The following is a 23,963-nucleotide window of genomic DNA, read 5'->3' as shown; positions in this document are numbered from 1 at the left end:
CTTGAGGGATTAATTTGAAAGTCCCAGTAGCTTGACTTGTTTCTCTTGCCTCCGCAGAAGGAAGAATGTTCTTCAGAAATGAGGTGAATTAATGCTCAGGCACTCAAGAACCCTGGACAGCTTACATGAGGTGTTTAAAACCTGCCCTGACCATCTCGCCACACAGCTCTGTTATGAGGCCTGACAGGATGAACGCAGCGTGGAGGGACAGTGTCCTGCCCTGTCGGAACGGTGACTGCTGACCCGCCGGGAGCAAGCAGGGGGCCTCACACTGTCTGCCAGCACAATGAAGGAAGTGGTCTACTGGTCACCCGAGAAGGTGGCAGACTGGCTGCAGGAGAATGCTATGCCAGAATACTGTGAGCCTCTGGAACATTTCACAGGCCGGGACTTGATCAACCTCACCCAGGAGGATTTCACAAAACCCCCGCTGTGCCTGGTCACCTCTGACAACGGGCAGCGGCTCTTGCACATGATAGAGACCCTGAAGATGGAGCACCACTTGGAAGCACACAAGAACGGCCACGCCAACGGGCACCTCAGCATTGGCACCGGCAGCCCCTCCCCTAACGGCAGCTTCAGCATCAAGGTCAAACCCAACGGGATGCCCAATGGGTATAGGAAGGAAATGATCAAGATCCCCATGCCAGAACCGGAGCGCTCCCAGTACCCCATGGAGTGGGGCAAGACTTTCCTGGCCTTTCTTTATGCACTTTCCTGCTTTGTTCTCACCACAGTGATGATCTCGGTCGTCCATGAACGAGTACCTCCCAAGGAGGTGCAGCCTCCACTACCGGACACGTTTTTTGACCATTTTAACCGGGTGCAGTGGGCCTTTTCTATTTGTGAAATTAACGGCATGATCCTTGTGGGACTCTGGTTAATTCAGTGGCTGCTCTTGAAGTACAAGTAAGTAAAGCACAAGTCTGCAGTTTCAGGGATTGGGAGGTGGCACGACCGATGTTTAATATTCATTACTGGGAAATGAAATGGATCAAGCAGTAGGAATCAAAGCACATTCTTTCTTTTTTGTTTTTTAACCACGTAGTCTGTTGAACCAACCAGAGCTCTGGCAGCTTTAAGGAAGTGCTGTGTTTTATACCAGATTCATACAGTGATGAACAGGATTGTTAGAGATGAGGTTTTTTATGTTTTCACATCACAGGAAGGAAAACCCTCAGACATTTTCAGAGAGTACAGGCTATTAAACCACAGAAAACTATCCAGTCTTGGTGTGTGTAACCCATCAAATCAGTGGTTGACAGTTGGCCTGTGGGCTATGAATGACGCTATAGCTTTTTCCACACAGAATCAGATATCTGAACCATTGTGATATGTATCTGAAGATGCTTCACACAGAGAATTCAGAACAGCTGGTCCAGAGTGACTTGAGCTAGTGGAGAGTGATACCCAGTTTAGGTGGGATGTGGATGAACCTGCATGGCTTTCCACCTTTCTTTAGAATGTGTGGCATTTAGAGCAGTATTTCATTCTGGTTTCTCAGGATTTTCAGTAGGCATCTCCTTTTAGTTTCAGGTAAATCCAAAGTGGCTTTCATGTCCCAGGCTCTAAACTCAATGCAGCAAAGTTATTTGCCTGAGTTGCATATAGCAAACTGAACACATGCTTTGCCCTCATCACGGGTGTCTGATTTTTCCATTAGCAGAACATCTTTATGGCTTCCACGCATGGGAGTTGGAAATTGGTTTGCTAAGGAATGAGTGTCTCTCTGGTAGACTCTGTTGCATGACCCACAGTGTGGTTGAATATTAAGGAAATCATCTTAAGTAAAGAAAACAAAATGCAGACTGAGAATTTATGTTGAACTTTAATGGAAATGATGAGTTTTTTCTTGTATGTTTTATAAAGTCTGTGTTTTCTTCCCTTATACGTTAGATATCTACAAGTGGAAATAAAAGCAACTCCCGAGTCTTTGCCAGTAAAGGACTATCTTTATGTTGTATGTAGGAAGCTATTCAAGTAGCCAGTTTTTATCTGGGGGCTGGTTTGGCTATCCCAGAGTTGAAGCAGGGAAGCCTGGTGTGCCACAGTCCATGGGGTCACACAGAGTTGGACATGACTGAACCACTGAAAAACAAGAGTTTAAGGTAAATTTGATACAGGAGCAACAGTCTGGGATGCGTTTGAGTTTGTGGAAGAAAGACTGTTTCTTGTTCGCTTTAGTTTTAAGAGGCTGAATAGGTAAGAATAGGCCATAGAAGTGTGAGATGCTAAAAATTTACTAATTATATTCTTCTGTCAGACTTCAGTTCTGCTTTTGACTTTCAAAAATTTTCCCCTAGAAGCTCATTAGAGGGGGGAAAAAAAATGTCTATATATTTTCCCTTAACAAAGGCAAGGTCAACTCTAAATTAGGCTTCCTGGGGTTTTCCTGATTTTTGTTGTTTTGTTTATGTGAGTTTGTTTTCTGATTTTTATCAAAATTCTTACATGCCAGCTAATAATTTACTGCCCAGAAAAGAACATTTATGTACTAGTATGTACACATCAAAACCTTTCACAGAAACGTGAGTTTTGAATAATTTTATTCTTGTTCTAAGAAATGTCCTAACCACAGGGATAATTTCTTTAAAGTATATTACTGTTGGTATTTCTCTCAGCAGGGACTTTTCCTCTAATCTGTTTCTCTTGAGGCTTTCTAATTTTGTCTTTTACTGGTATTTGTTGCTAATACTATAGTCATTTGCACGTTTAAATTGTTCTACAGCCATAAATCACTTAATTCATGCCTGGGGCAAAATTAACCCAAGGCTGGGACACAGGCAGCCCTGGCCCCGGCCCCAGCCGTGTGCTAGCATGCTGATAGAGTGGATGAATCTCCAAATCTCAGGAGCCTTGTTTTTCTCACAGATTCAGTAAAGACCTCTCAGTCTAGATGATTTCTGTTGCTCTATACCACTGTCTTATTTGATTACAAAATCACTGAATGAGCCAGTTACATTTGAGTGTTATTACCTGCAGAGCATTTGTAGTTCAGAATATGTCCAACTTTAAAGATTCTTTAAAGTCCTCTCTCTGGTTTCCGCGTTGGCAGGATAACCCCGTCATTTTCATGCGAGTCTTCAGCATCCGCCCCCCTGTCCTACTACTGGGGCACATCCCTAGCTTGCCATCTCCCTCCTTGAGACCTCTCTGGAGTGTGTGTGGCACACCAGACCTGGGAAGGGCAGGAAGAAAGATGCAGGTGGACACACCAAGCAGCGGCTATTAATGAGCCCCCTTTCCCTGGCCCTCATGAGGGCTGAACTGTTTCCTAGTGCAGAGATTCACCCTTATTCCAGTTATTTGGCTCTGACAGTGTAGCAGTCTTATTCATCATGTTGGGAAAATGGATCCTTCTGGTTATGGAATATTCTGTTTAAAAGCAGTAACCCTCTCATTTTTTCTGTGCTCAACTCTTCTGACACTTGACCCCTCTCCCTAGCCTCCACTCAAACTCAGCTTTTCTAAAACCAGATTTATCATCTTTTTCTTTCAACTTCTTCCTTTTTTGTAGGCAGTGGCATTTCCTAGAAACCTAGAACTTCTCAGTTCCTTTCGTATAAATAGTCACTAAGTTCTGTCGATTCTAATCGCAGATTCATTACCTCTTTTCATTCCTACCTGCTGAGTATAGTGAGTACTCAGACGGAGGCCCAGTTCCCTAGCCTGAAGCTCAAGGTCCTCATATCTGGCCCCAGGCTGTTCGACCTCATCTGTAGCTGCTCTGCTCAGTGGTTTCCCTTGAACCCTCCAAGCTCATGTCACATTCCATTCTGTTCTTTGTGTGTGTGTGTGTGTCTCCTTTACTGCTGGACTTTACGTTCCCCAAGGGAAAAGACCAGATCCTATTTGTCATTTATCTTGGTATCCCACTGCCTCATATAGAGTCTGGCACATAGAAAGTGCTTGTTTAAAGTTCATTCACTGAGACCCTCCTGTATGCGGGGCTGCTGCAATGCTCAGAGGCCCCTTGATGCTCACACGGAGCTTGTATTCTCACTAGGGTGAAACAGTTTGTGAACAAATGAATATATACTACCAGATGGGTAAGAGAAATGCAGAAAAATAAAGCAGTCTAAAAGGTTAGAGAGTTTTGGAGACAGTAGGGAGGGGGTGGTATTTTAGATGAAGTGTTTAGAAAAGGCCTCTAATGAGGTGACCATTGAATAGACACCTGAATCAATGAGGGGGATACCAGTTGGTGTTTGGGGCAGGAGTCCCGGTAGGAGACACAGCAAAGGCAGAGTCTCTGAGGTTTACCTGGGGAAAAGCCACAGGCCAAGCAAACTGGGAGAAAATGGCCACACAGAGTCAGGGAGGTGTGGATGGCATATGGGTCATGGAAAAAAGAGGCAGGATTTTTGTTCCAGGTGTGGTGATAAGTCATTAGGGAAGAATGATGTGGACAGATGTGTATTTTAAAAGGAACACTCTGGCTGCAGTGAAGAGAACAGGTCAACGAGACTGGAAGCAGGGGATGGGTTAGGAATCTATTACAAATGGTCCAGTTGGGAGATGACCATGAGATAGACTCATGTTTCGCCAATGAATACGTTTGGTACTGGGATGGTGGGAAGGGATGAACTCTTTCTAGAAGCCATGGCTTCTGTTACATTTAGAGCGCCTTATCATTTATAGCCACAGGGCTGGCTTGCGTTACAGAGACTCACATAAGGTTTTTGGGTCTGTCTCTGAATCTCTGAATTTTATATGAAGTTTAATGAGGAATGAATCGAAGACAGAGATTGAATTCACTTATTTGGGAGCTCTCACAGCTTTGCTGGAATATATTTTATTTCAGAGCAAAGTCGGGTGATGTGTATATTCTGATATTTGTTTTCTGTCACGGCTGCTTTTGGATCAGATATTTGCCTGCAGGGCTTCCCAGGTGGTGCAGCAGTAAAGAATCCACCTGCTAACACAGGAGACAAAGAGACAAAGACGGCGGTTCAGTCCTGGGTCGGGAAGATCCCCTGGAGGAGGAAGTGGCACCCCACTCCAGTATTCTTGCCTGGAGTATTCCATGGACAGAGGAGCCTGGTGGGCTACAGTCCACGGGCTGTCAAAGGGCCGGTCAGACCTGACTGAGCAACTGAGCACACACATTTGCCTACAGTGAATAGTAGTCGTTTGGGGGGTGGGAGTGGATGGTATAAAGATGAATTAAACGTTGCAGGATGCATTGGTCCACTGGTGGTGAAAAGATTTGAAGAAAGAAAAAAGAAAAGGAGCCACAGGATACTTGGGACATGAGGTGGAGTTGAAAGAACTTCGTGGTTGAGCATTTGGGGCATGGGGTAGCATAATGTGGCATAAACCGTTGTGCGACATTGTGGAGAGAACGGTCACCACGTAGGTTCTTTGAAAATTGATCTCAGGCCAGAAGGGAAGGAACTGGAGAAGGGAATGGTGTTGGCCGATCCTGCATTAAGACTTGATGTCTCTATTCAGAACTGTTTGTCGGGGCTTCATTGATCCTGCAGGAAGGAACAAGTACAGGTTTCCAGCGTGGCTTCCCAGGATTGCAGTCTGAGAGTTTTTAGGTGTTTGGCAGCAGTGTGTTTTTTATGTTCAGAGACCGCTTCGGAAAAGACTTTGTATTTTATCCTTTGATAACATGCCCTGGGTTTGGAGGCCTTATTTGTTCGGAGGGTGTCTGCGGTGTTTGCCTCTCTCCTGTGGAGGAATCTAATTTCCAAGGACATGATCCTTGTGCTGATTGGCAGCTGCTGCTCTCAGGTGCTAATTTAATGTTGTTGTTTTGTGTTTTATTCAGTAGAGAAGATTCTCCATCAGCATGTATCTTTCATTTCACCCCTGTTTAATTCCATCAGTGTCTCTTTTCACACTAAGTTGATTGGTTTAAAGTACTTATCTCTTTCATCTTCTAATCCTCAAAGTAGTTTATGACCACAGTTATTGTCAACATTTTTAAAATTTTGTTTTCAAGTCTTTGATGATTGTGATTAAGTAAAGTCCTTAAAAGCTGTTGATGTAGAGCATTTAATGTGAAGGAGTTCCCTCCAATAATGTTTATTCTTCAAGTTCCAGAAGGGCCTTTTTTTTAAAAAAGCCATTTCACTTTATTAGAAATCAACGGTGCCCTGTGGGCCACTAGGCTGGTCTCTAAATGGAACTTCAGGGCGTCTTTACGTTTAGCAATTTATCAAGGACTATTGAAGACTAGTGCTAGAGATGTCGCACTGAGCAAACAAAGCCTCATAGAAACAAAGCTACATAGTTATCTTCTGGGAGTTTTTGTGTGTTCTCAGGGTAACATCTCAGGTTTTTGAAGTGTGGGTTGTCCCACACTATCCTAAAGTACAAAAGTCATGAGGACAAAAATTCCCTTCTGCTGTTGCAGCTGTAGGGTCACCTAGTGCCTTATTTAATCAGCTGATAAACCAGCATATTCCTCTCCAGCCATAAAGCAAGATAAGAGCTCAGAAGTCATCATTCCCCTCCCTTGCTTCTCTCTCTACACACGTACCTGTATCTATTATATACTTAACTCAGAGTCTGTATTCTTCTGTCCCTTTTCATCCATGTTGTCGAAAATCATTATCACCCTGTTCACGTGGCACATTCCAGACATTTGAGTAACAGGAATTTTTTTTTCTTACATGCGTTGAGTTATTTGATCCAGTCAGCTCTTAAGACGAGCAGTACTATTCTCTTGTCTCTGTGAAGATAACTGAGACACAGAAAGTATGTTGACTTCCCCAAAATCCCACACTGAATATTTAGAAAATTGAAAGTTTTTCAGTGTAAGTCCACGGAAATGTCCTGGGGAAGTGTATTTTCTTAGCAGATGTAGTACCATTGATCAGACAAGCAGAGGACTGGTAGAAGAATGAAAACAGGTAAGTCCTGCTTTGAATAATAAGGTTTATGCAATGCATACAAACCAGGAGACATTCCTACGTGCCCCAGGATTGGACCTGCCACACCCGCAGGCCAGCCTGTCTTGCTGTTCCACCGTCGTTCGTGGACGTGTATTGAGTTCTGTCCCAGCTGACTGCTGTCCTCTGACCTGCCGGGTATGGTGTGGTCCCTGTTCACCACGGGTCTCGGAAACCCCCGGTGCCACCAAGTGCAGTAACGCTTTTCCACTGCAGACCACCAGTCAGGAGTGCCCAACCTTGTTCTTTTATTTTATTCAGTTTTAATTGGAGGATAATTTGCTTTACAGTATTGTGTTGGTTTCTCCCATACATGCACGCGAATCAGCCTTAGGTATACGTATGTCCCGTCCCCCTTGAACCTCCCTGCCACCTCCCACCCCACACCAGCCCTCTAGGTTGTCACAGAGCCCCAGGTTGAGCTCCCTGCATCACACAGCAAATTCCCACTGGCTGTCTGTTTTTCCCTTGGTAACGTGTATGTTTCCATGCTGCTGTCTCAGTTTGTCACACCCTCTGCTTCCCCTGCTGCGTCCACAAGCCTCTCCTGTCTATCTGCATCGCCGTTGCTGCCTTGCAGATAGGTTCTTCTTCTCCTTGATGTCTCCTTGCTGTCTCGAGCTCGTTTTCGCCCCTTGAGTCTGACCCCATTGTCCGTCTGGGCTGCAGAGCCTGGGCTGAGATCCTGCTTTCATTCTGGGGACCTTTCCTGTCTCATTATCCTCCCGTGTAATCTGGACCTCCTAGGTGTTTGCCGGCTTCTGCTCCAGCTCCCTGGGAATGGGGAAGAACAGCCACTCTGAGCCCTCAGTGATGGATTTGCTGCCAGGCTTACTTCTCATCCTCACAGTAGCGAACAGATGGTCTTACCTGCTCTCACCTTTATCAGTGTCAGTCTCAAGACCTAAATATTAGCCTGAACTCTAGGAATTGTCAGGAAACTAAATTCAGTAATCCCAGCAATTTAGGTTTTAAATGAGCATAAATATTCTAAGTGGCTTTTTAAACTGAGAGGATAAAAGGGAGAGAAAGAAAAAAAAATACAGAGGTGCAATAAATTACAGTTTTCATAAGTTAGTTTTTATTTATGACACTAAAGAAACTAATGTACCTCGCTTATAGGCAGATTAGAAGGTAAAAATAAAAAAGAAAAATTTACTGATGGTGCCTAAGATAAATAATGCTAACATCTGGTTTCGTATTTGGCTTAATATTTTCCTGTATGCTCATATAGGTGTAATCTGTATATGTGTGTATTTTTAGTACCATATTTGCCTTGTATTTTACAATGTGCCTCAGGATCATCTCTGTCCCTTTCTCTTAAAAAATCGTCATGGATGTCTGTCTAAGTATTCATGATCTTATTTAGAAGTCATTGCATCTGTCCCTCCCAGCCTGTTTGTATCAGGGCAGTGGCAGTTAAGCATCAGTTATACTGTAAATCTTAGTTTAAGATAATCTACAGGCACCTATTGACTTGAGGTGAGTTTGGTCAGGTTACTTAACTACTTGTAGTAGCGTTGTTTCCTCATCTACAGAATGGGAACAATAAAAATAGTGCCCGTCTCAGCGTCGTTGTGCCGATGGAGTGAGATGTATGTATGGAGCACTTAACGAGTCCTTGGTGCCCTCCTGCTTCCTGTGCCTGCCCCGCCCCCGTTCCCATCTTACCCTCAGTCGGTCAGTGCTGTCCGACTCTGCAGCTCCATGGACTGTAGCCCACCAGCCTCCCCTGTTCACTGGATTTCCTGGCAAGAATACTGGAGTGGGTAACCATTTCCTCCCCCAGGGAATCTTCCTGACTCAGGGATTGAACCCACATCTCTCGCATCTCCTGTATCTGCAGGCTTCTTCTTTCCCCCTCGCACCACTTGGGAACAGCGTGTCTGTCTTCCCCCGACTCTCAGGCCAGACGTCTCGGTCACCACGTCTGGTCTTCATCCCCCCACTTCTCACCAAGTCGCTGCCCTGCAGTCACTGGTGCCGTCTCTTGCCTGGGTGGTTACAGGAGCTTCCTCCCAGTCTGCTTCCATTCTTGCTCCCCTTACGTCATGTGTCAGCTCCGCAGACAGAACGTGTAACTTCACAAGTGAGTGGGTGTGTGTGACCCTTCCTCATCTCATTACAGCGTTTAGGTTGGAGGTGCTTATGGTGACCAAGGAGGTCCTCCCAGACTGCAGGTCATCATGTCCTGCTTCCCCCTGACTCTCCTGCCAGTCTCCAGCGCCCTCATGTACTGACCTTGTTTAGAATCTCCTTCTGAAGAAGGCGCTGCGGGGCTGGGGGTGGGGGCTCAGGATGGGGGGCTGGACAAATGTATACCTGTGGCCGATTCATGTTGATGTGTGGCAGAAACCAGTACCACATTGTAAAGCAACTACCCTCCAGTGAAAATGAATCAATTAATTTTTAAAAAAAGAAAAAGAGAATCTTCTCCCACAGATATCCTCATGGTTAACCCTCCTCACATGTAGGGACATTCTCTGATCAACTTACCCCCAATCTGTAACGTCCTATCCCCCAGTGACACTCTCGCTTAATTTTACCCTTTAGAATTTTCCCAGCATGCTCTATATTTTACTTATATGTTTATTGTCTGCTTCCTCTCCTAGAATATACATGCCGCAAGGCCAGCTTTTTGTCCATTCGATTCACTGCTGTAGTCCCAGAATAAGGCCTGGCACATACACATGTTCATTAGGAGAGTAAATAAATAATAACAGCAGCTAACATTTATTGAGGATTGCACTGTGCTGATTACTATGCCTGCTGCTGCTGCTGCTAAGTCGCTTCAGTCGTGTCCGACTCTGTGCGACCCCAGAGACGGCAGCCCACCCATCCCTGTGATTCTCCAGGCAAGAACACTGGAGTGGGTTGCCATTTCCTTCTCCAATGCATGAAAGTGAAAAGTGAAAGTGAAGTCACGCAGTCATGTCTGACTCTTAGTGACCTCATGGACTGCAGCCTACCAGGCTCCTCCGTCCATGGGATTTTCCAGGCAGGAGTACTGTGCCTAGAATTTAATAAATGTTAGCCATTGGTGGTGATGTATGTGCTTATGATGTTTCTAGAAACCAACCCCCTGTTAAAGCAAAAGTGTTACTATCAAGGGTGATCCATGAGCTTAAGGGCAAACATGAATTGTTGAGTTCAGCCAGCTGTAACTGAACAGACATTAAGAATGTGATTCAGGGTGGGTAAGTTTTCATGAAGGAAGGGAATGAGGAAAGATACACATATTTGCATTATGTGTACACACTCATGGGCTTCCTAGGTGGTGCGGTGGTAAAGAATTCACCTGCCAGTGCAGGAGATGCAAGAGACTTGGGTTCAATCCCTGGGTCAGGAAGATCCCCTGGAGGAGGAAACGGCACCCCACTCCAGTATCTTGCCTGGGAAATCCCACGGACAGAGGAGCCTGGTGGGCTGCAGTCCATGGGGTCACAGAGAGTCGAACACAACTGAGCACGCACGCACACACAATTACATGTATTTGTATTATACACAGGCATGTATGTATGCACACATACTATTTTTGCTAATAGCCTGAAATACTAACAAGAAAGGTAACTTCTTCTGTTTGATACATACGTGTGCTGCGGTTTCTGGAGGATGCTTGATTGTGATTCTTTTTAACTCTCTCACATAGACCATACAATCTTAGAGGGTAATATTTTTTTCTTTATCTCATGTTACAATCTATATTTAACTCAGGAAATAAATTTTTTAAGGTGGCTTTAGTGCAGACAGTTTTATCATCTGATCTGTTCTTTACAGATTCCCTAAACCAGTACAGATCATTTTCTAAATCTAATCATCTGTTGCATTATTTTGCAGATCTTTTACATGAGGCTTAGAAAAAAATATAAGTCGGTACCTTTTTTTTTTTTAACTTGACAGCTTTGTTAGTGAAAACAGCAGCTAATCAAAAGTATTATTATTGTTGTTTAGTCGTACGTGACTCTTCGGGGCCCCACAGACTGTCACCTCACCCCCTCACCCCTACCCTCCCCCACCCCCAACCGGCTCCTCTGTTCTTGGGTTTTTCCAGGCAAGAATGCTGGAGTAGGCTGCCATTTCCATCTCCAGGGGATCTTCCTGACCCAGGGAACTAACCCACATCTCCTGCATTGGTAGGCAGATTCTTTGCCAGGAGTCAAAAGGGAAGCCCAATTGAAAGGATAAAGACTTGGTTTTTGTTGCGTTTCTTTCTTGACTGACTCTCTGGCCCCAGGCTAGAGAGTCTTTACATCTTGATTCTTCCTTCTGTAAAATGGGATGACAGTATATGCTGAACAGTAATGTGGTTAAAATAATTAATACCAAAAATGCAAAGGTCTCTTTGAGTTGAACTTTTGTAAGGCGGAGGACTGTGCTTTACAGACTCATTTCTGAGCTGGGTGCATAGTTCCATCTCATTCTCCTGATTCGCAAACTGCCATCCTCCTGTGTACACACTAGGAAATAGTAAATGAGTTCTGTATTTCCCCGGAGAGCATCTATTTTTACTTTTCTGTTTATTCTGCTTTCATTCTATGGCATTTATTCTTTCCTTTTTGTTTTACAACCCCTTCCTTGGGACTTTCCTTCTTAAAGTATGAAATTAAGCCCTGGGTTTTCGTGATCCATCGTCTGGAGAGTTGTGACTCCTGTGATGGGTAGAAAGGCCAGAAGGGCCTTGAGGGCAGTGAGGAGACAAGGGAGGCCAGGGAGAAAGATGGCAGGACCCACAGCCCTGCTTGGATGAATGCAGCCATCTTGACAACTGCTGTCAGTTAAAGTGTAGGAACGATGCAGAGTGAAGGACTGGTGAGTGTCAGCAGAGGTTATTTCCAGCAGAGGAAGGAGTTTAAAGGACAAACATTTGTGGGAAGAAGCAGGAAAGCGCTATCAGAAGTAGTAAGAAGTGAAGCTCTAAAGCATAGAGCTGCGGGATATTGCCCATGTTACAGGCACCGTCAGAAGTCTCACTAGTACTAAAACATAAGTAAGGAGCAGCTTTCTTTAGGGGCATTCTCTGATAGAAGGGACGAAGGCCTCTGTTGATAATGGTAATCCCAATTTCACTATTAAAAAATACCATAAACTAGAAACCAAGTTTTGAAGTGATCTGGAGAATGAAGTGGCTCTCTCCAGTTGGAAACTGGTAGGAAGCTGCATGCAGAGCTGTTATATGAGCTAGGTGGTTTGGGTAACAGGAAAGGCCAGGCAAAGAGATTCGCTGGCAAAAACAAGATACTTGGTGAGTGGAGCCTCTTTGGCCCAGGGTGATAGAATTCATATCTGCGAGATAAAATGGGAAGTAGCTTGGGCTCATGTGGAGAAGAGCCCGTGATGGGAATTGGAACGTCAGATGATGACAAGCGGTTACCATAATCCAGGGAATCCCAGGGCTAGTAGCCAGGAGTTAAAGGGAGGAAAACAGATTTAAGAAACTTGTTGGCGTTAGCTTCAGCAGAGTGTGGGCATGGGAGTGGGAGGCTCTGAAGAAAGGGAAGTGGGTGAAGGTGGCCCCAGGTACCTTTTTTAGAGTCGGTGGTCTGTCAGAAACCTGACAACGGGCAGTGTTTCCAGGGTCCGGCATAGGGCATGGCTGGCACAGAGGTCTGCCTAAGGTGGAGGGACTTGGTGCGATGTGTTCAGTCGCACCAAGGGCATCAGACTGAAGTTTAGGAATGATGGGGAGAGCAGAGGGAGGGGAGCTTGGCCCAGATCATCTGGGGCCTCGTGGGCTTGGTAAAGGATTTGGATTTTATTCAAAATATATTTGGCAACTATTGGGGGGGGTTTAAAGGGTGTGCTTTATTTAACTTTTAAAAAAGATGATTCTGGCTTCTCTCTGTAGAAAGGCTTTTATGGAGGTACAAATGGAATTAGGGACAGTAGGTCAAAGGTCACAGTAGCAGTTCAGGTGAGATAGAATGTTGAGAAGTAGATAACATCTCAGCACAGTGTGTTAGTTGCTCAGTTGTTCTGACTCTTTGCAACCCTATAGACTATAGCCTTTCAGGCTCCTCTGTCCGTGGAATTCTCCAGGCAAGAATACTGGAGTGGGTAGCCATTCCCTTCTCCAGGGGATCTTCCCGACCTAGGGATTGAGCCCAGGCTGTCACATTGCAGGCAGAGTCTTTACTGTCTGAGCGACCAGACTGATCAGTCATTGGAGGGATGTAAGCAAACCTTACTGGGCACAGACTGTGCAAACAATAATGGAAAATGAACAGTTTCCTGTTTGATACCTAGAAGAATCTTTTTCAGTACTTTAATAACTAACAGCTTATCATTAAAATAACTGTCAAAAATGCTTTGCAGAGGTCTGGGTCAATATGAAATATGACTTAAAACCCTAAGTGAAAAATGTGAGTTAGGTAGATTTTGTAACTTAAATGAGATCGAATGTTGGCTCATCTATTGGTTCACAGCAGTGTAGTCTCAAAATAAAATTGGGATTTCTTACACAATCTGAAGCCATTTCCTGAACCTTTTTGTCTTGGGTAATATATTTATATTTCAGCTTAAATTATCTGAACTGCAGTTTTCCCATCTGTAAAATAAGGGTCATAGCATTGCAATGCAGGTTGTTCTAAGAGCTAAATGGCTCAGAGTTTGGCATAGAGGAGGAATTTGGCAAAACCCTAGTTACTGTTAATAACAGTCTGGGGAAATTCTTCAGTAGCATTTCTCTGAATCATAAGGAAAATATCCTTTTGCTGGTTAGGAAGCCAGTTTCCAAGGAAGTTAATTGAGATGATTCAGTTCATCAAGCTGGCCTTTGTGAAAGGCAGAGCCAGCATCTGTGTGTAGATGAGCTGGAGACGCTGTGTCCCTCGGCAGTACCGGAAGGACCTGAACCGTGTGCGCTGGCTTCCGTGGCTTCTCCGGAGACGCGGGGCCCCTGATCCTTGCCCACAGATTCGTGTGCCCTCCCCCTTGTTGATCGCCTCCTGCGTTGGAATTGTCACTTGGATGCACTGCCATGTCTCAGGACCTGTTTGTTTCTAAAAGTCAGTAACTTCTCAGGAGCTGGGAGAGCAGGTCTGAGCGCTGAAAGAACTATGCGTATTCTGGTTGTGGCTTAGTTGAGAAAACTTGTGGGAAACAATGGAACTTCCCAGTATTTTCCTTTTACTCTCCAGTGTATTCATTTCTTTCTTCGTTTTTCCTTTAGAACTTTATAGACTATCATTTCAAATGCCAAAAACAATGTAGTACTGCTCTTTTAAGCCTATATTTGGTGTAGTAAGTGATCAGGTTCTGAATACTCTTTTCTCTTTTGAGTTGGGAGAATAAAAAGTTTAATAAAGTTATTCTGAACATAGCATACTCTTCTTGCAGATCTTAAAAAATATTAACACTTTTATTCATATTTCTTTATATTTTTATATATATATATATATATCCGATTTAACATGTATGTTTTTCTTTATGTCAGAGAAAGTAGTAATGACCCTATTACTCAACTACTTGGGAGAAGAATAGATAACCACGATCATACACAAGTGTCTATGATATGACAGTCATTGCAGAGTGTGAGCAGATAGGAAATAGACTTCTTTCTAACACGAAAGAGACATTTCCCATGTGAGAAGAACATAACTGTGGTTTTGAGAATTGTAATGTGCGTCTTGTCCTTGGCATTTGCTTAATCTCTAGAAATACCTCATTAATGTTTCTTCTGTGCCTTTTTTGTTGCCTTAGTTACATTTTTAACTATTTTAGATCTTTAAAAAAAAAAAACACATCTTGAACTTTGAAACTTAAGAAAGAATTCTACTGTGTGAAATTCTTTGATTAAGTAAATAATACCTTAACAGGATACAAGATTTTGAAACACTTTTATATATATATATATATATATATATATATATATATATATATATATAAAATATAAATATAAATATATATATAAATATATATATATAAATATAAATATATAAAATATATATATATATATATCCTGCTTTCTAAAGTGTACAGTAGGAAATTCTTGTTTAAAATTATGCACTGAAGATACTCTAAGCATAATTTCAAAAAAGATAAGTAAATGCCAAAGATGAGAAGATTCTCAGTAACAGCCACTTCCATCTCGTCTCCGTGTTAATGTTGACGACGTCACATGGGTGTGAGTCATCTGATTTTTTCACTTCAAAGAGTAAATGTGACTGAACCTTTAATGTTTGTTACCTTTAAAATGTTTTGCTTTGTTTTTTTGTAAACAAAAACTTTTCTCATCCTCTATCCTTTTTCTGTATACCTCATTCTCAGGTAATCCTGAGTCTTTTCACTGCTATTCAGATGTGACTCAGGTTTGAGCTATGGAAATAGGTGGTTTGTGCATGTATATGTCTCGTGTGCACCGTGAAACCATCAGGCAAAGTGATTTTAAGGTAAAAATATTCATCAAAATGGAGCGATAGCCGTCATTTTGTTTCTCTTCCTCTGAAGAGAGACTGGCGTATCTAAATAGACTGAACAGTTTTCTGTTGTAGGTGTTTCTTGTATCATTCACGTAAAATTGAAAGTAATTTCTGTTTCTTTGAACAGGATGGCGTGAGAGGGCATTTTCTTTTTGAGAAGAGTGATCATTGTATCTTACAATGTAAAATTCAGTTGGTTATTTCAGGTATTTTGATCAGACATTTATAATCTAGTAATGTGATCTAGTATTGTCCCTCTGTATATGGCTTAATTATACCGTGCTTTTCATAATTCCTGGAATTAGAGGCACATACCTTTATAAAAGACAGCTTTGTACTGAATAAATTCTTGTCCTTGGGGGTGACAAGCACAGCTTTAATAAGAGAAAATAAGACATTTCTCTGTGGTAAGCAGTGTTTGGACCCGGTGTCTAAAATTGGGGTTAAGAGTCACAAGACCTGAACTGTACCTTTACAACCTGAGGACCTTACATGGACTGTGTAGTTATGAATGAAACACTAATACGGTCACATGGATTATTTTTAAATTAATTTTCAGTCAACCAAGTGACATACCACTTCATCCCTCTTGTTAAAAAGTACAGATAACACAGATACTCCTCCAACAACCAGACTCCAGTAGGAATGTCCAGCCTGTGTAAAAATAGAGCTACATTGTACAATTATGGAGTGATTAAGTGTTCAGTATCCTCAGAGGAAAGCCTGTTCATTGTTTCTAGAAATATTTGTGTTTAAGTCAGAATGCCCTGGGCCAAGGAAAAACTTGAACTTCTCAAAGTTGAGGAGGAGGAGACCCACAGGACTGAGATTTTGGCCTGTGGCAAATCCCATGGATGGAGGAGCCTGGTGGGCTACAGTCCATGGGGTCGCTGAGGGTTGGACATGACTGAGCGACTTCACTTTCACTTTTCACTTTGATGCATTGGAGAAGGAAATGGCAACCCACTCCAGTGTTCTTGTCTGGAGAATCCCAGGGATGGGGCAGCCTCACACAGAGTCGGACGTGACTGAAGCAACTTAGCAGCAGCAGCAGCAGCAGCAGAACAGGCTAGAACAGGTTGAAGTAGAGAGGGAAGGAACATTCTTGTCCAAGGAGACACTGAAGTTTGTACAACTTAATCTAGTTAAAGCCAAACCTACGTGAGACTTACTGTTACGAGAAGCTATCAGACTCAATATACATGCTCATGTGTACCTATCAAATAATTTCACCAGAACCACCAATAAATTTGAAATGGAAAAGATGCCTAATTCTTGTTTATTTGGTTATTCACCCACGTAATCCATACACTTGATGACTACCATTGTGCGTAAATGGCAAAGATTGTCCATTCCTTATTTCTCATGTTCTTATCCCTGGTTTACAGACTAGGAAACTGATAGAGAGTGTCAATAGCCTATCCCAAGGCCACACTGTTAGGAGAGAGAGGTGTGGGTTGGATGCTGTCATTCAGACAGGCTCTTTTCTTGGCATCATGCTTCTTTGGAGATCAGCTAAGATAAACAGTTTCTGGGATATACAAGTCCAGTGGTTTAATGCCTTTGACTCACTAAATGTCAGAAAAGTTTTGAATTCTCTTGGCATAAATTCATTACAATCTAATATCATTGTAATTTTCTGAACATCTTCTTTTTTATGACAGAAAAGACACTCCCTAAATGTTTAACCACAGACCCTGACTCAGCTCTGGCCCATCAGTTTAAACCCTCCCTGTCCATCAGTTGAATGTCAACTGGTGTTTCAGGCCTCAGGAAGCCCCATTAATAGCAGTGGGGAGTGTTTTAAACTCCCTTGACCTTAAAGTTAATGTAAAACAAACAAACAAAAAAACACAGTATCATTCTCAAAAGCTTCACCTTAATCTGCTCTTATAGTTTCAGCGTTCTGATAGCAATGTCTCAGGTTGTTTGGGGGTTTGTTTGTATTGTTGGAGCACTGAAAACTTCAATGAACCTGCAGAATTTGCTGACTGAGTGTCTGCCCTGTTTTTCCCTTTTTCTAGGTCTATTATTAGCAGAAGATTTTTCTGCATAGTTGGCACGCTGTACCTGTATCGGTGTATTACAATGTATGTAACCACACTCCCAGTGCCCGGTATGCATTTCAACTGCTCTCCGAAGGTAAAGCTTTCCTCGCTGTAATTTCCCATTTTGTTTTTTCTCATCCTGTTCAGGGGGTCCTTTGATTTAGGCCAGAGGTGAACATTTCTTTAGAAGCAACCCCCCTCGCCTTCATCTGGGAACATTACTGAGCAATACAGTTAGGTGACGCCACTCCTCAAAATTCCCAGACCCTGCCAGCGCTTCCCAGCTGGGGGAATATGTGGTCTACTTAGTTTGATGGAAGCAGTTCAGCTTTGTGTGTGGGTGTAGCTGTTTGGTTTCCTGCCAAACTTTTAAAATATCATTCGCTCCCTTGTTAACAGCTCCACAAGCTTTTATATGCTTTTGCCCTCTCTTAGATGGAAAGTTCAATTTCAGATAATATTTTTTCCTTCTTTCTATTAAGCCCTACAGTGGGGATGCAGAAGAGCAGAGCCAGAGACACTCTTCTTGTTTCCTTGCGCCCTTTTGTTGTTGCTCTTTGCGACTCCATGGACTGCAGCACGCCAGGCTTCCTTGTCCTTCACCATGTCCCAAAGTTTGCTCAAACTCATGTCCTCCACCCACCAAATAAGATCTCTCCTCCCTGGTGGGGCACTTCACTGTCCTGATCTTCTCTAGTAGCAAATAAGCTTTTCTTTAAAATAAACTATTCGTCTCTCACTGTCTCTACCTTCCCATCAGATTCACCTAACACTCCTTACCCCAGCCTCTGCCTTGGCATAATTTCAACTGGGAAGATCTTCCTAACTTTATGAAAGAATTAGCAGGAGATTTAGTTTTTAAAATGTTTAACTTCATGAAAGCTCTTCAGTGCAAAAAGAAGTAGAAGCAGCTCATTTCCTCAATCTGGGTGGGAGAAAATGTGGAATGCTGTGATTGTATGTTTGAAATGTTTGGAAGCATTTCTTTGTATCACACTTGTGCTAGTGAAACACCCTTTCAGTTTCATTCATTTGCCCTTGTGTTCCTTCCATAAGAGACATTCTTTTTGATAGAATCTTGGAAGAGGGCTGGAAAAAATCAGTCCCTTGAAAGAAGGATTTTTAAAGTGGTACTCTATCATTTGAAATTTTGGATTTGTTTAGGTTGCTTGCTTATTGTGGGTCCCCTTCCTTCCTAGACGTAACACATGTGCTCAGAGGTATCTCGTTTCTTACTCCACTCTTGCATTCTTGCTGCAATCTGTGTCTGTAACTAGAGAAGCCACCCTAGAGAAGGAATGGTCCCGAGGGTCCATTGTCTCCTTCAGCAGTACTGCCTCCCTGCACCCCCTTCTTGCTCTTCAGCCCTTCTAGAGAAAGCCAGGCTCATATCTTCTTTATCCTCAGTGAGAACTCTTTGGCGCTTGCCTGAAGCTCCTGACTCATAGGAAGTTTCTTGTTGTCACTGAGGATCCAGTGAAGTAGACTCCCTCGGTGAGGCTGGCTTGACAAGCAGTGTGTTTTCAGTAGTCAGCTGATTGATGGTTTAGTTCAATCCTTTAATATATATATATATATATATATATATATATATATATATATCTGTGCGTGGGAAGTTTTTCCACCAGGGAGCATGTCATACCAGTTTAGGTACAAGTGGAGTCTGGTCAAGCCCGTGTTGAAGATAGACCCAGCAGCAAGGAGTCGTGCTGTATAGCCTTTCTCCCAGATCCGGTTGCAGCCTGTTTCTTCTTAGGACCCCTGCGGCTCCACTAGTCACCAGCAAAGCCACTGTTGGTTAGCACTGGCACTTACATCTTGAGTCATCAGCAAGTCTAAACCAAGATCCTGCAGGTAAAAATAGCTTGTGGGTTTTCTTGGTAAAGATAGAGGTTAACAGGAACTGTGTGCCCAACCAAACCCAAACATGTCACTTGCTTATCACGCTGCCAGAGACCCCAACTAGGGCCATCTTTCTGTGACAGTCTTCTGGACATTGGAGTCTTTAAAGTGAAGTATACAGGAGGGAGTGAAATGTTAGCAAAAATTATGAGTAAAAACTCATTAAATCTAATTCTTTTGTAGAACAGAACTCATGGAAGAATGGGTTCAAATGACAGTTTTTTATTCTGAAATTTTCCAACTGTGTCCCAAGGAAGAGAAACCAGTATAAGGAACCTTCATATACTAACACCCAGATTCAGTTCTTATCAAGATTTGCTTACATTTGCTTCATCTTACTTTCTTTTTTTCTTTTGAAGTATTTTTAAACAAATCCCAGACAATGTTACTTCATTGCTTCATTCACATTTAATATGCATCTAAATTTTTGGACATTTTAATTCTGTTGATACTTCAGCACAATTAACCGTAATTTTTTGGTACTGGCAAGTACTAGTTCATGGAATATCTTGATTGTCTTTAAAAATGCCCTTTTTAAAAAACAGTTTGTGTCAATTAGTGTAAATTAGGATCCAAAGACTGTATATAACATTTAGTTGTTCTGTTAAGTCTTTACATTCTAGAGCAGTTCTTTCTTCCCCACCCTGCTGCTAAGTCGCTTCAGTCGTGTCCGACTCTGTGTGACCCCATAGACGGCCTCCTACCAGGCTCCTCTGTCTCTGGGATTCTTCAGGCAAGAACACTGGAGTGGGTTGCCATTTCCTTCTCCAACGCATGAAAGTGAAAAGTGAAAGGGAAGTCGCTCAGTCGTGTCTGACTCTTAGCGACCCCATGGACTACAGCCTACCAGGCTCCTCCGTCCATGGGATTTTCCAGGCAAGAGTACTGGAGTTGGGTGCCATTGCCTTCTCTGCTTCCCCACCCTACCCTTTTTTAAATCCCATCAGTAACTGGTAGAGATCTAGCAGTTGTCCTGTAGAAGACACCACATTCTGGATTTGTCTGTTTGTTTCTTTGTAGTTCAATAAACTTCTTCCTCTCTCTTCCATATTTCCTCTAAATAGAAGCTGTCGTGGAGACTTGATTCAGTCACTTTAATTTTTTGGCGAGAACACTTCATGGGTAAACAAGGGTGATTTCTGAAGCTAGACAGAAGCGTTGGAAAAGGTCTTGAAGGCTTGGTGGTACCTCTTGGAGTCAGATCAAGCCTAAGAAATTGGAGGTCAGACAAGGGCCAGAATATCGCAGTGGGGAACAGTGTCCAAAGGGGATTGCTAGAGAGATCCCAGAGACCAGGTTTGCCTGCCTTGGAGCCATAGCTGGGGCTGGGTTAGTCAGAACAGAAATGAACCTTACTGAAAGTCATCCAATCCACTGTCTTGATATCCTCACCCCACCATCTTAATCAAATTCTGTCTGAACCTTTGCACAGAGAGGGAGTTATTACCTGTAACAGTGCAAACCTGCCCAGCAGTAGAAAGAGTGCTGGGGTCAGAGTGAGGGTGATGTCAGCCGGCGCGTGCTAGTTGTGTGGCAGTTGCGTCTGACATCTCAGAGCTTCGGTCCCTTTGTTGGCAAGACAGGGCTTACGACACTTTTTGTATCGTCATAAGGAATTGTGAGAGTGAAAGACGGAAGTGAATACACAGGGTCTGTCGCTGTAAAATGCTGTACGGAAGGAAGGAGGCTTTTGGTGTCGCTACCATGCTTTCACCCCTAGAGTGTGGTTCATCCCCTGAAAATGTACTTACCATGCATGAAGCACCTGCTGCAACTGAGGTGCTGGAGAGCAAGGGCGAGCAGTCGACGGAAGTCCCTGCCTTTGTGGAAAACGCCTGAAGACCACCTCAGCCAAACTTGCATCTTATATAATGTGGGAAATGCTGTTATCTGAGGGCCTTAAGCTAAGCCACTGGCCCTAGGGATAGAGAGGAGGAAACCAATCTAAGCAGCTGAATCAGTGCAGCTTCGCAATACATTTGATACAGGGAATGAGGAGAGAAAGGAAGGATTTCAAAGGTGACTTTAGATTAAACAAATAGAGATTGAGGTACTTGTGAGACATCTCACTGGTGGTATCCAGACCAATGAATAGTGTGCGTCTGAAGTTGAGAGTGGAATCAGTGCTAGAAATTAAATATTTGTGATTCATCATATCCTGGATGGGATGGATATGGATGAAAAGGCCAGAGACAGGACACAAAAGTACGAGGCTTCCAGAACTGGGTATCCCCTGACTTTAAACACCATCCAAGGCCTGTTGGCTGGTGGATACTCTTAATGATTATCAATTATCATTAAACTCCAAGGGTAGAGAGTTGATCTTTAGAATATGATTTCGTTTAACATAAGTGTGTGAACTTAAACTTGATTCTGTCATCATACAAAGCTCCATAATTAGTATATTTTAATTCTTCTCTTAATGCCCATTCTCAAAACACATGGCTTCTAAGAAAAATGTTCCAACAGGTATTCAGTATTAATTATGAACATCGTCCCTAGTGCTCATTCATTTGATGGCTCTTTACTTCATAAAAATGTTACAGCTCAGGGAAGTAATTGTTCTGTGAAATGATGAGGTGAGGAAGAGGAGGCATGTCATCAAATACTCCTGTAACAGAGATGAGCTGCTGGGGCGTGGGAAGGGAAGGAGGCATTCCCTTCCTGGGTCAGGAGCTTCTGGGAGGCATTTGACTAGTGTCCCAGTATGTGATGTGCTGGGCTTAGGAGGTGGCCAAATTTGTGACCCTTTGATTACCCCTTGTTAATTATCTCAACACAGCTTTTCTCCAAGGAGCATGTATCCAAACCAGAAAACATCCTCTTGTCATCTTTTCCAAGTTTCTAGGGTTCCGTTTTTAAAAACAAACAAAAAAGCAGAAGCATTCTTCTGTGTCCTAAGACTTCTGTAAGAAAAAATGTTGCTGTTTTAGCAGACTCTTCAAGAAAAGGAAAAAAAAAATCCAAATCTACCCCAGGCCCCAGATATACGGATACACTAATGTTATTGAAAGAGAGGGTATAACTTATGCTGTTAATCACATGTGTTAATCGAGTGGCTGCGCTTTAAAGTGAGATTCACGTTGGTTCTGTTATTTGGTCTCCACGGTGACCTTAGATTTGAAAACCTTCAAAACGAGAGAGTTATGTTCCTGCCTGGGTACTTAGCTGGCTAGGGCCTTAATCTGACATGGTGTTTTCAGTGAAATAATTCTCTTGAACTGCAAAGATATGTCTTTTTATTTTTCCTTTCAACGTACATGAACATAGCCCACTGTTGGACAAGGATTATGTTTGGGTGTCATCCGAGAGTAATTGTTAAGTGGAACAATAAAATACACATATAATAACAGAGAGATCTTCGTATTCTTCACTGCCACTCTCAGCTTTGTGTGTGTGTGTGTGTGTGTTGCACAAATTAGAACGATCAAAGCACTCCTTCAGTTCACTGCTAAGCCATGGTGTAGTAATTCTCCCTCTCCCGGGTCTCTTTACTGGCATGTGTTCAGTCTTATAAGACACAGGATTCATTGCTTTTCAGGATTTTATTATCTTTTTAAGTTCTTTCCTGCTTTCTTAGGTAACAGCGTGAATGTTTGAAAGCTGCCCTTCTAGCTGCAAATTTTAATATTCTGATTAGCTTCTGCAAACCTTATCTGCATTTGAGAATATGGCTGGTGCTCTGTTACCAAAATAACTTTATGTCATCGCATTGAATTGTGTGGAATTTGAATTGTCACTGCTTGATTTTACCTGATGTTCTGCTTGCCTCCCAGTTTCTTTTTGTCAGTATAGTTTTCATTTTGTTCATTCTCATTTTTTAAAAAAAATTCTTGCTTATGATTTCTGATATCCTTCCCCATTCCAAGTCTCCTCATCACTTTCCTTTTTCTCTCTTCACTGTTCTGTTCCTTTTCAGGAATGAAACAGAAAAAATAAAGAAATGTACTAAGTCACACATTTTTTTCTTTAAAAAAAAAAAAAAAGATGTTTTTTCCTCCATTTTAAAGAAACTCTTCAGTTGTTGCAGAGACATTGTTAAAAAAAAAAAAATTATACACTCTCCACCTTATGTTTCAATATATTTCTTAGTTCTTTATGCATATTTTTCTTGCATAGTTCTAATCATGCTTTCTCTGCAGTTATTCCTGTGTCATTATATTTAATGTTTGTTATATGCATTTTTACATGATCTTATAAACCTTCTAAATGGTTTTAGTTTATGAGAAGTCACTAGGGATTGTGAGGCAGAGAGAGTATAGATGACTTCTTTTCATAAACAAGCAGATTGCTGACTTCCATTTTTTAAGATTCGTCCATTTATTTATCTATTTTTTGGCTGTGCTGGGTCTTCATGGCCGCATGCAGGCTTTCTCTAGTTGCTGCGAGCAGGTGGGTAGCTCTCTAGTTGTGCACAGACTTCTCATTGCAGTGGCTTCTCTTCTGAAATGCAGGCTCCAGGCATGTGTGTCGGTAGTTGCAGCTCCGGGGCTCTAGAACATGGGCTCAGTAGTTGTGGCACACGGGCTTAGTTGCTCCTTGGCATGTGGGATCTTCCTGGACCAAGGATGGAACAGATGTCCCTTGCATTGCAAGGCAGATTCTTAAGCACTGAACCACCAGCGAAGCCCAGATTGCTGATTTCTGAAAAAAGATTTCTAGAAGACTTGTCCTGTGTGGGGTAAACTTTG

The 23,963-nt window shown here is 42.7% G+C and overlaps 1 protein-coding gene across 50 annotated transcripts in view; it reads left to right on the top strand.

The window, feature by feature from the left end:
• Positions 1 to 23,963, top strand: part of SGMS1 (sphingomyelin synthase 1) — a 324,245-nt gene that overhangs the window by 282,688 nt on the left and 17,594 nt on the right. For all 50 annotated transcript variants that reach the window (XM_070781227.1, XM_070781241.1, XM_070781239.1 and 47 more), the window contains 2 exons: positions 58 to 909; positions 17,347 to 17,464. In XM_070781227.1, coding sequence (XP_070637328.1) covers positions 287 to 909; positions 17,347 to 17,464 — 741 coding nt within the window. In that variant the 5' untranslated portion in view covers positions 58 to 286. The remainder of the gene's footprint in view (positions 1 to 57; positions 910 to 17,346; positions 17,465 to 23,963) is intronic.

The sequence above is a fragment of the Bos indicus genome, chromosome 26, assembly GCF_029378745.1.
Source record: "Bos indicus isolate NIAB-ARS_2022 breed Sahiwal x Tharparkar chromosome 26, NIAB-ARS_B.indTharparkar_mat_pri_1.0, whole genome shotgun sequence".
NCBI lineage: Eukaryota > Metazoa > Chordata > Mammalia > Artiodactyla > Bovidae > Bos > Bos indicus.
The sequence above is the reverse complement of the archived record's forward strand: the minus strand, read 5'-3'. Positions and strand labels throughout refer to the sequence as shown.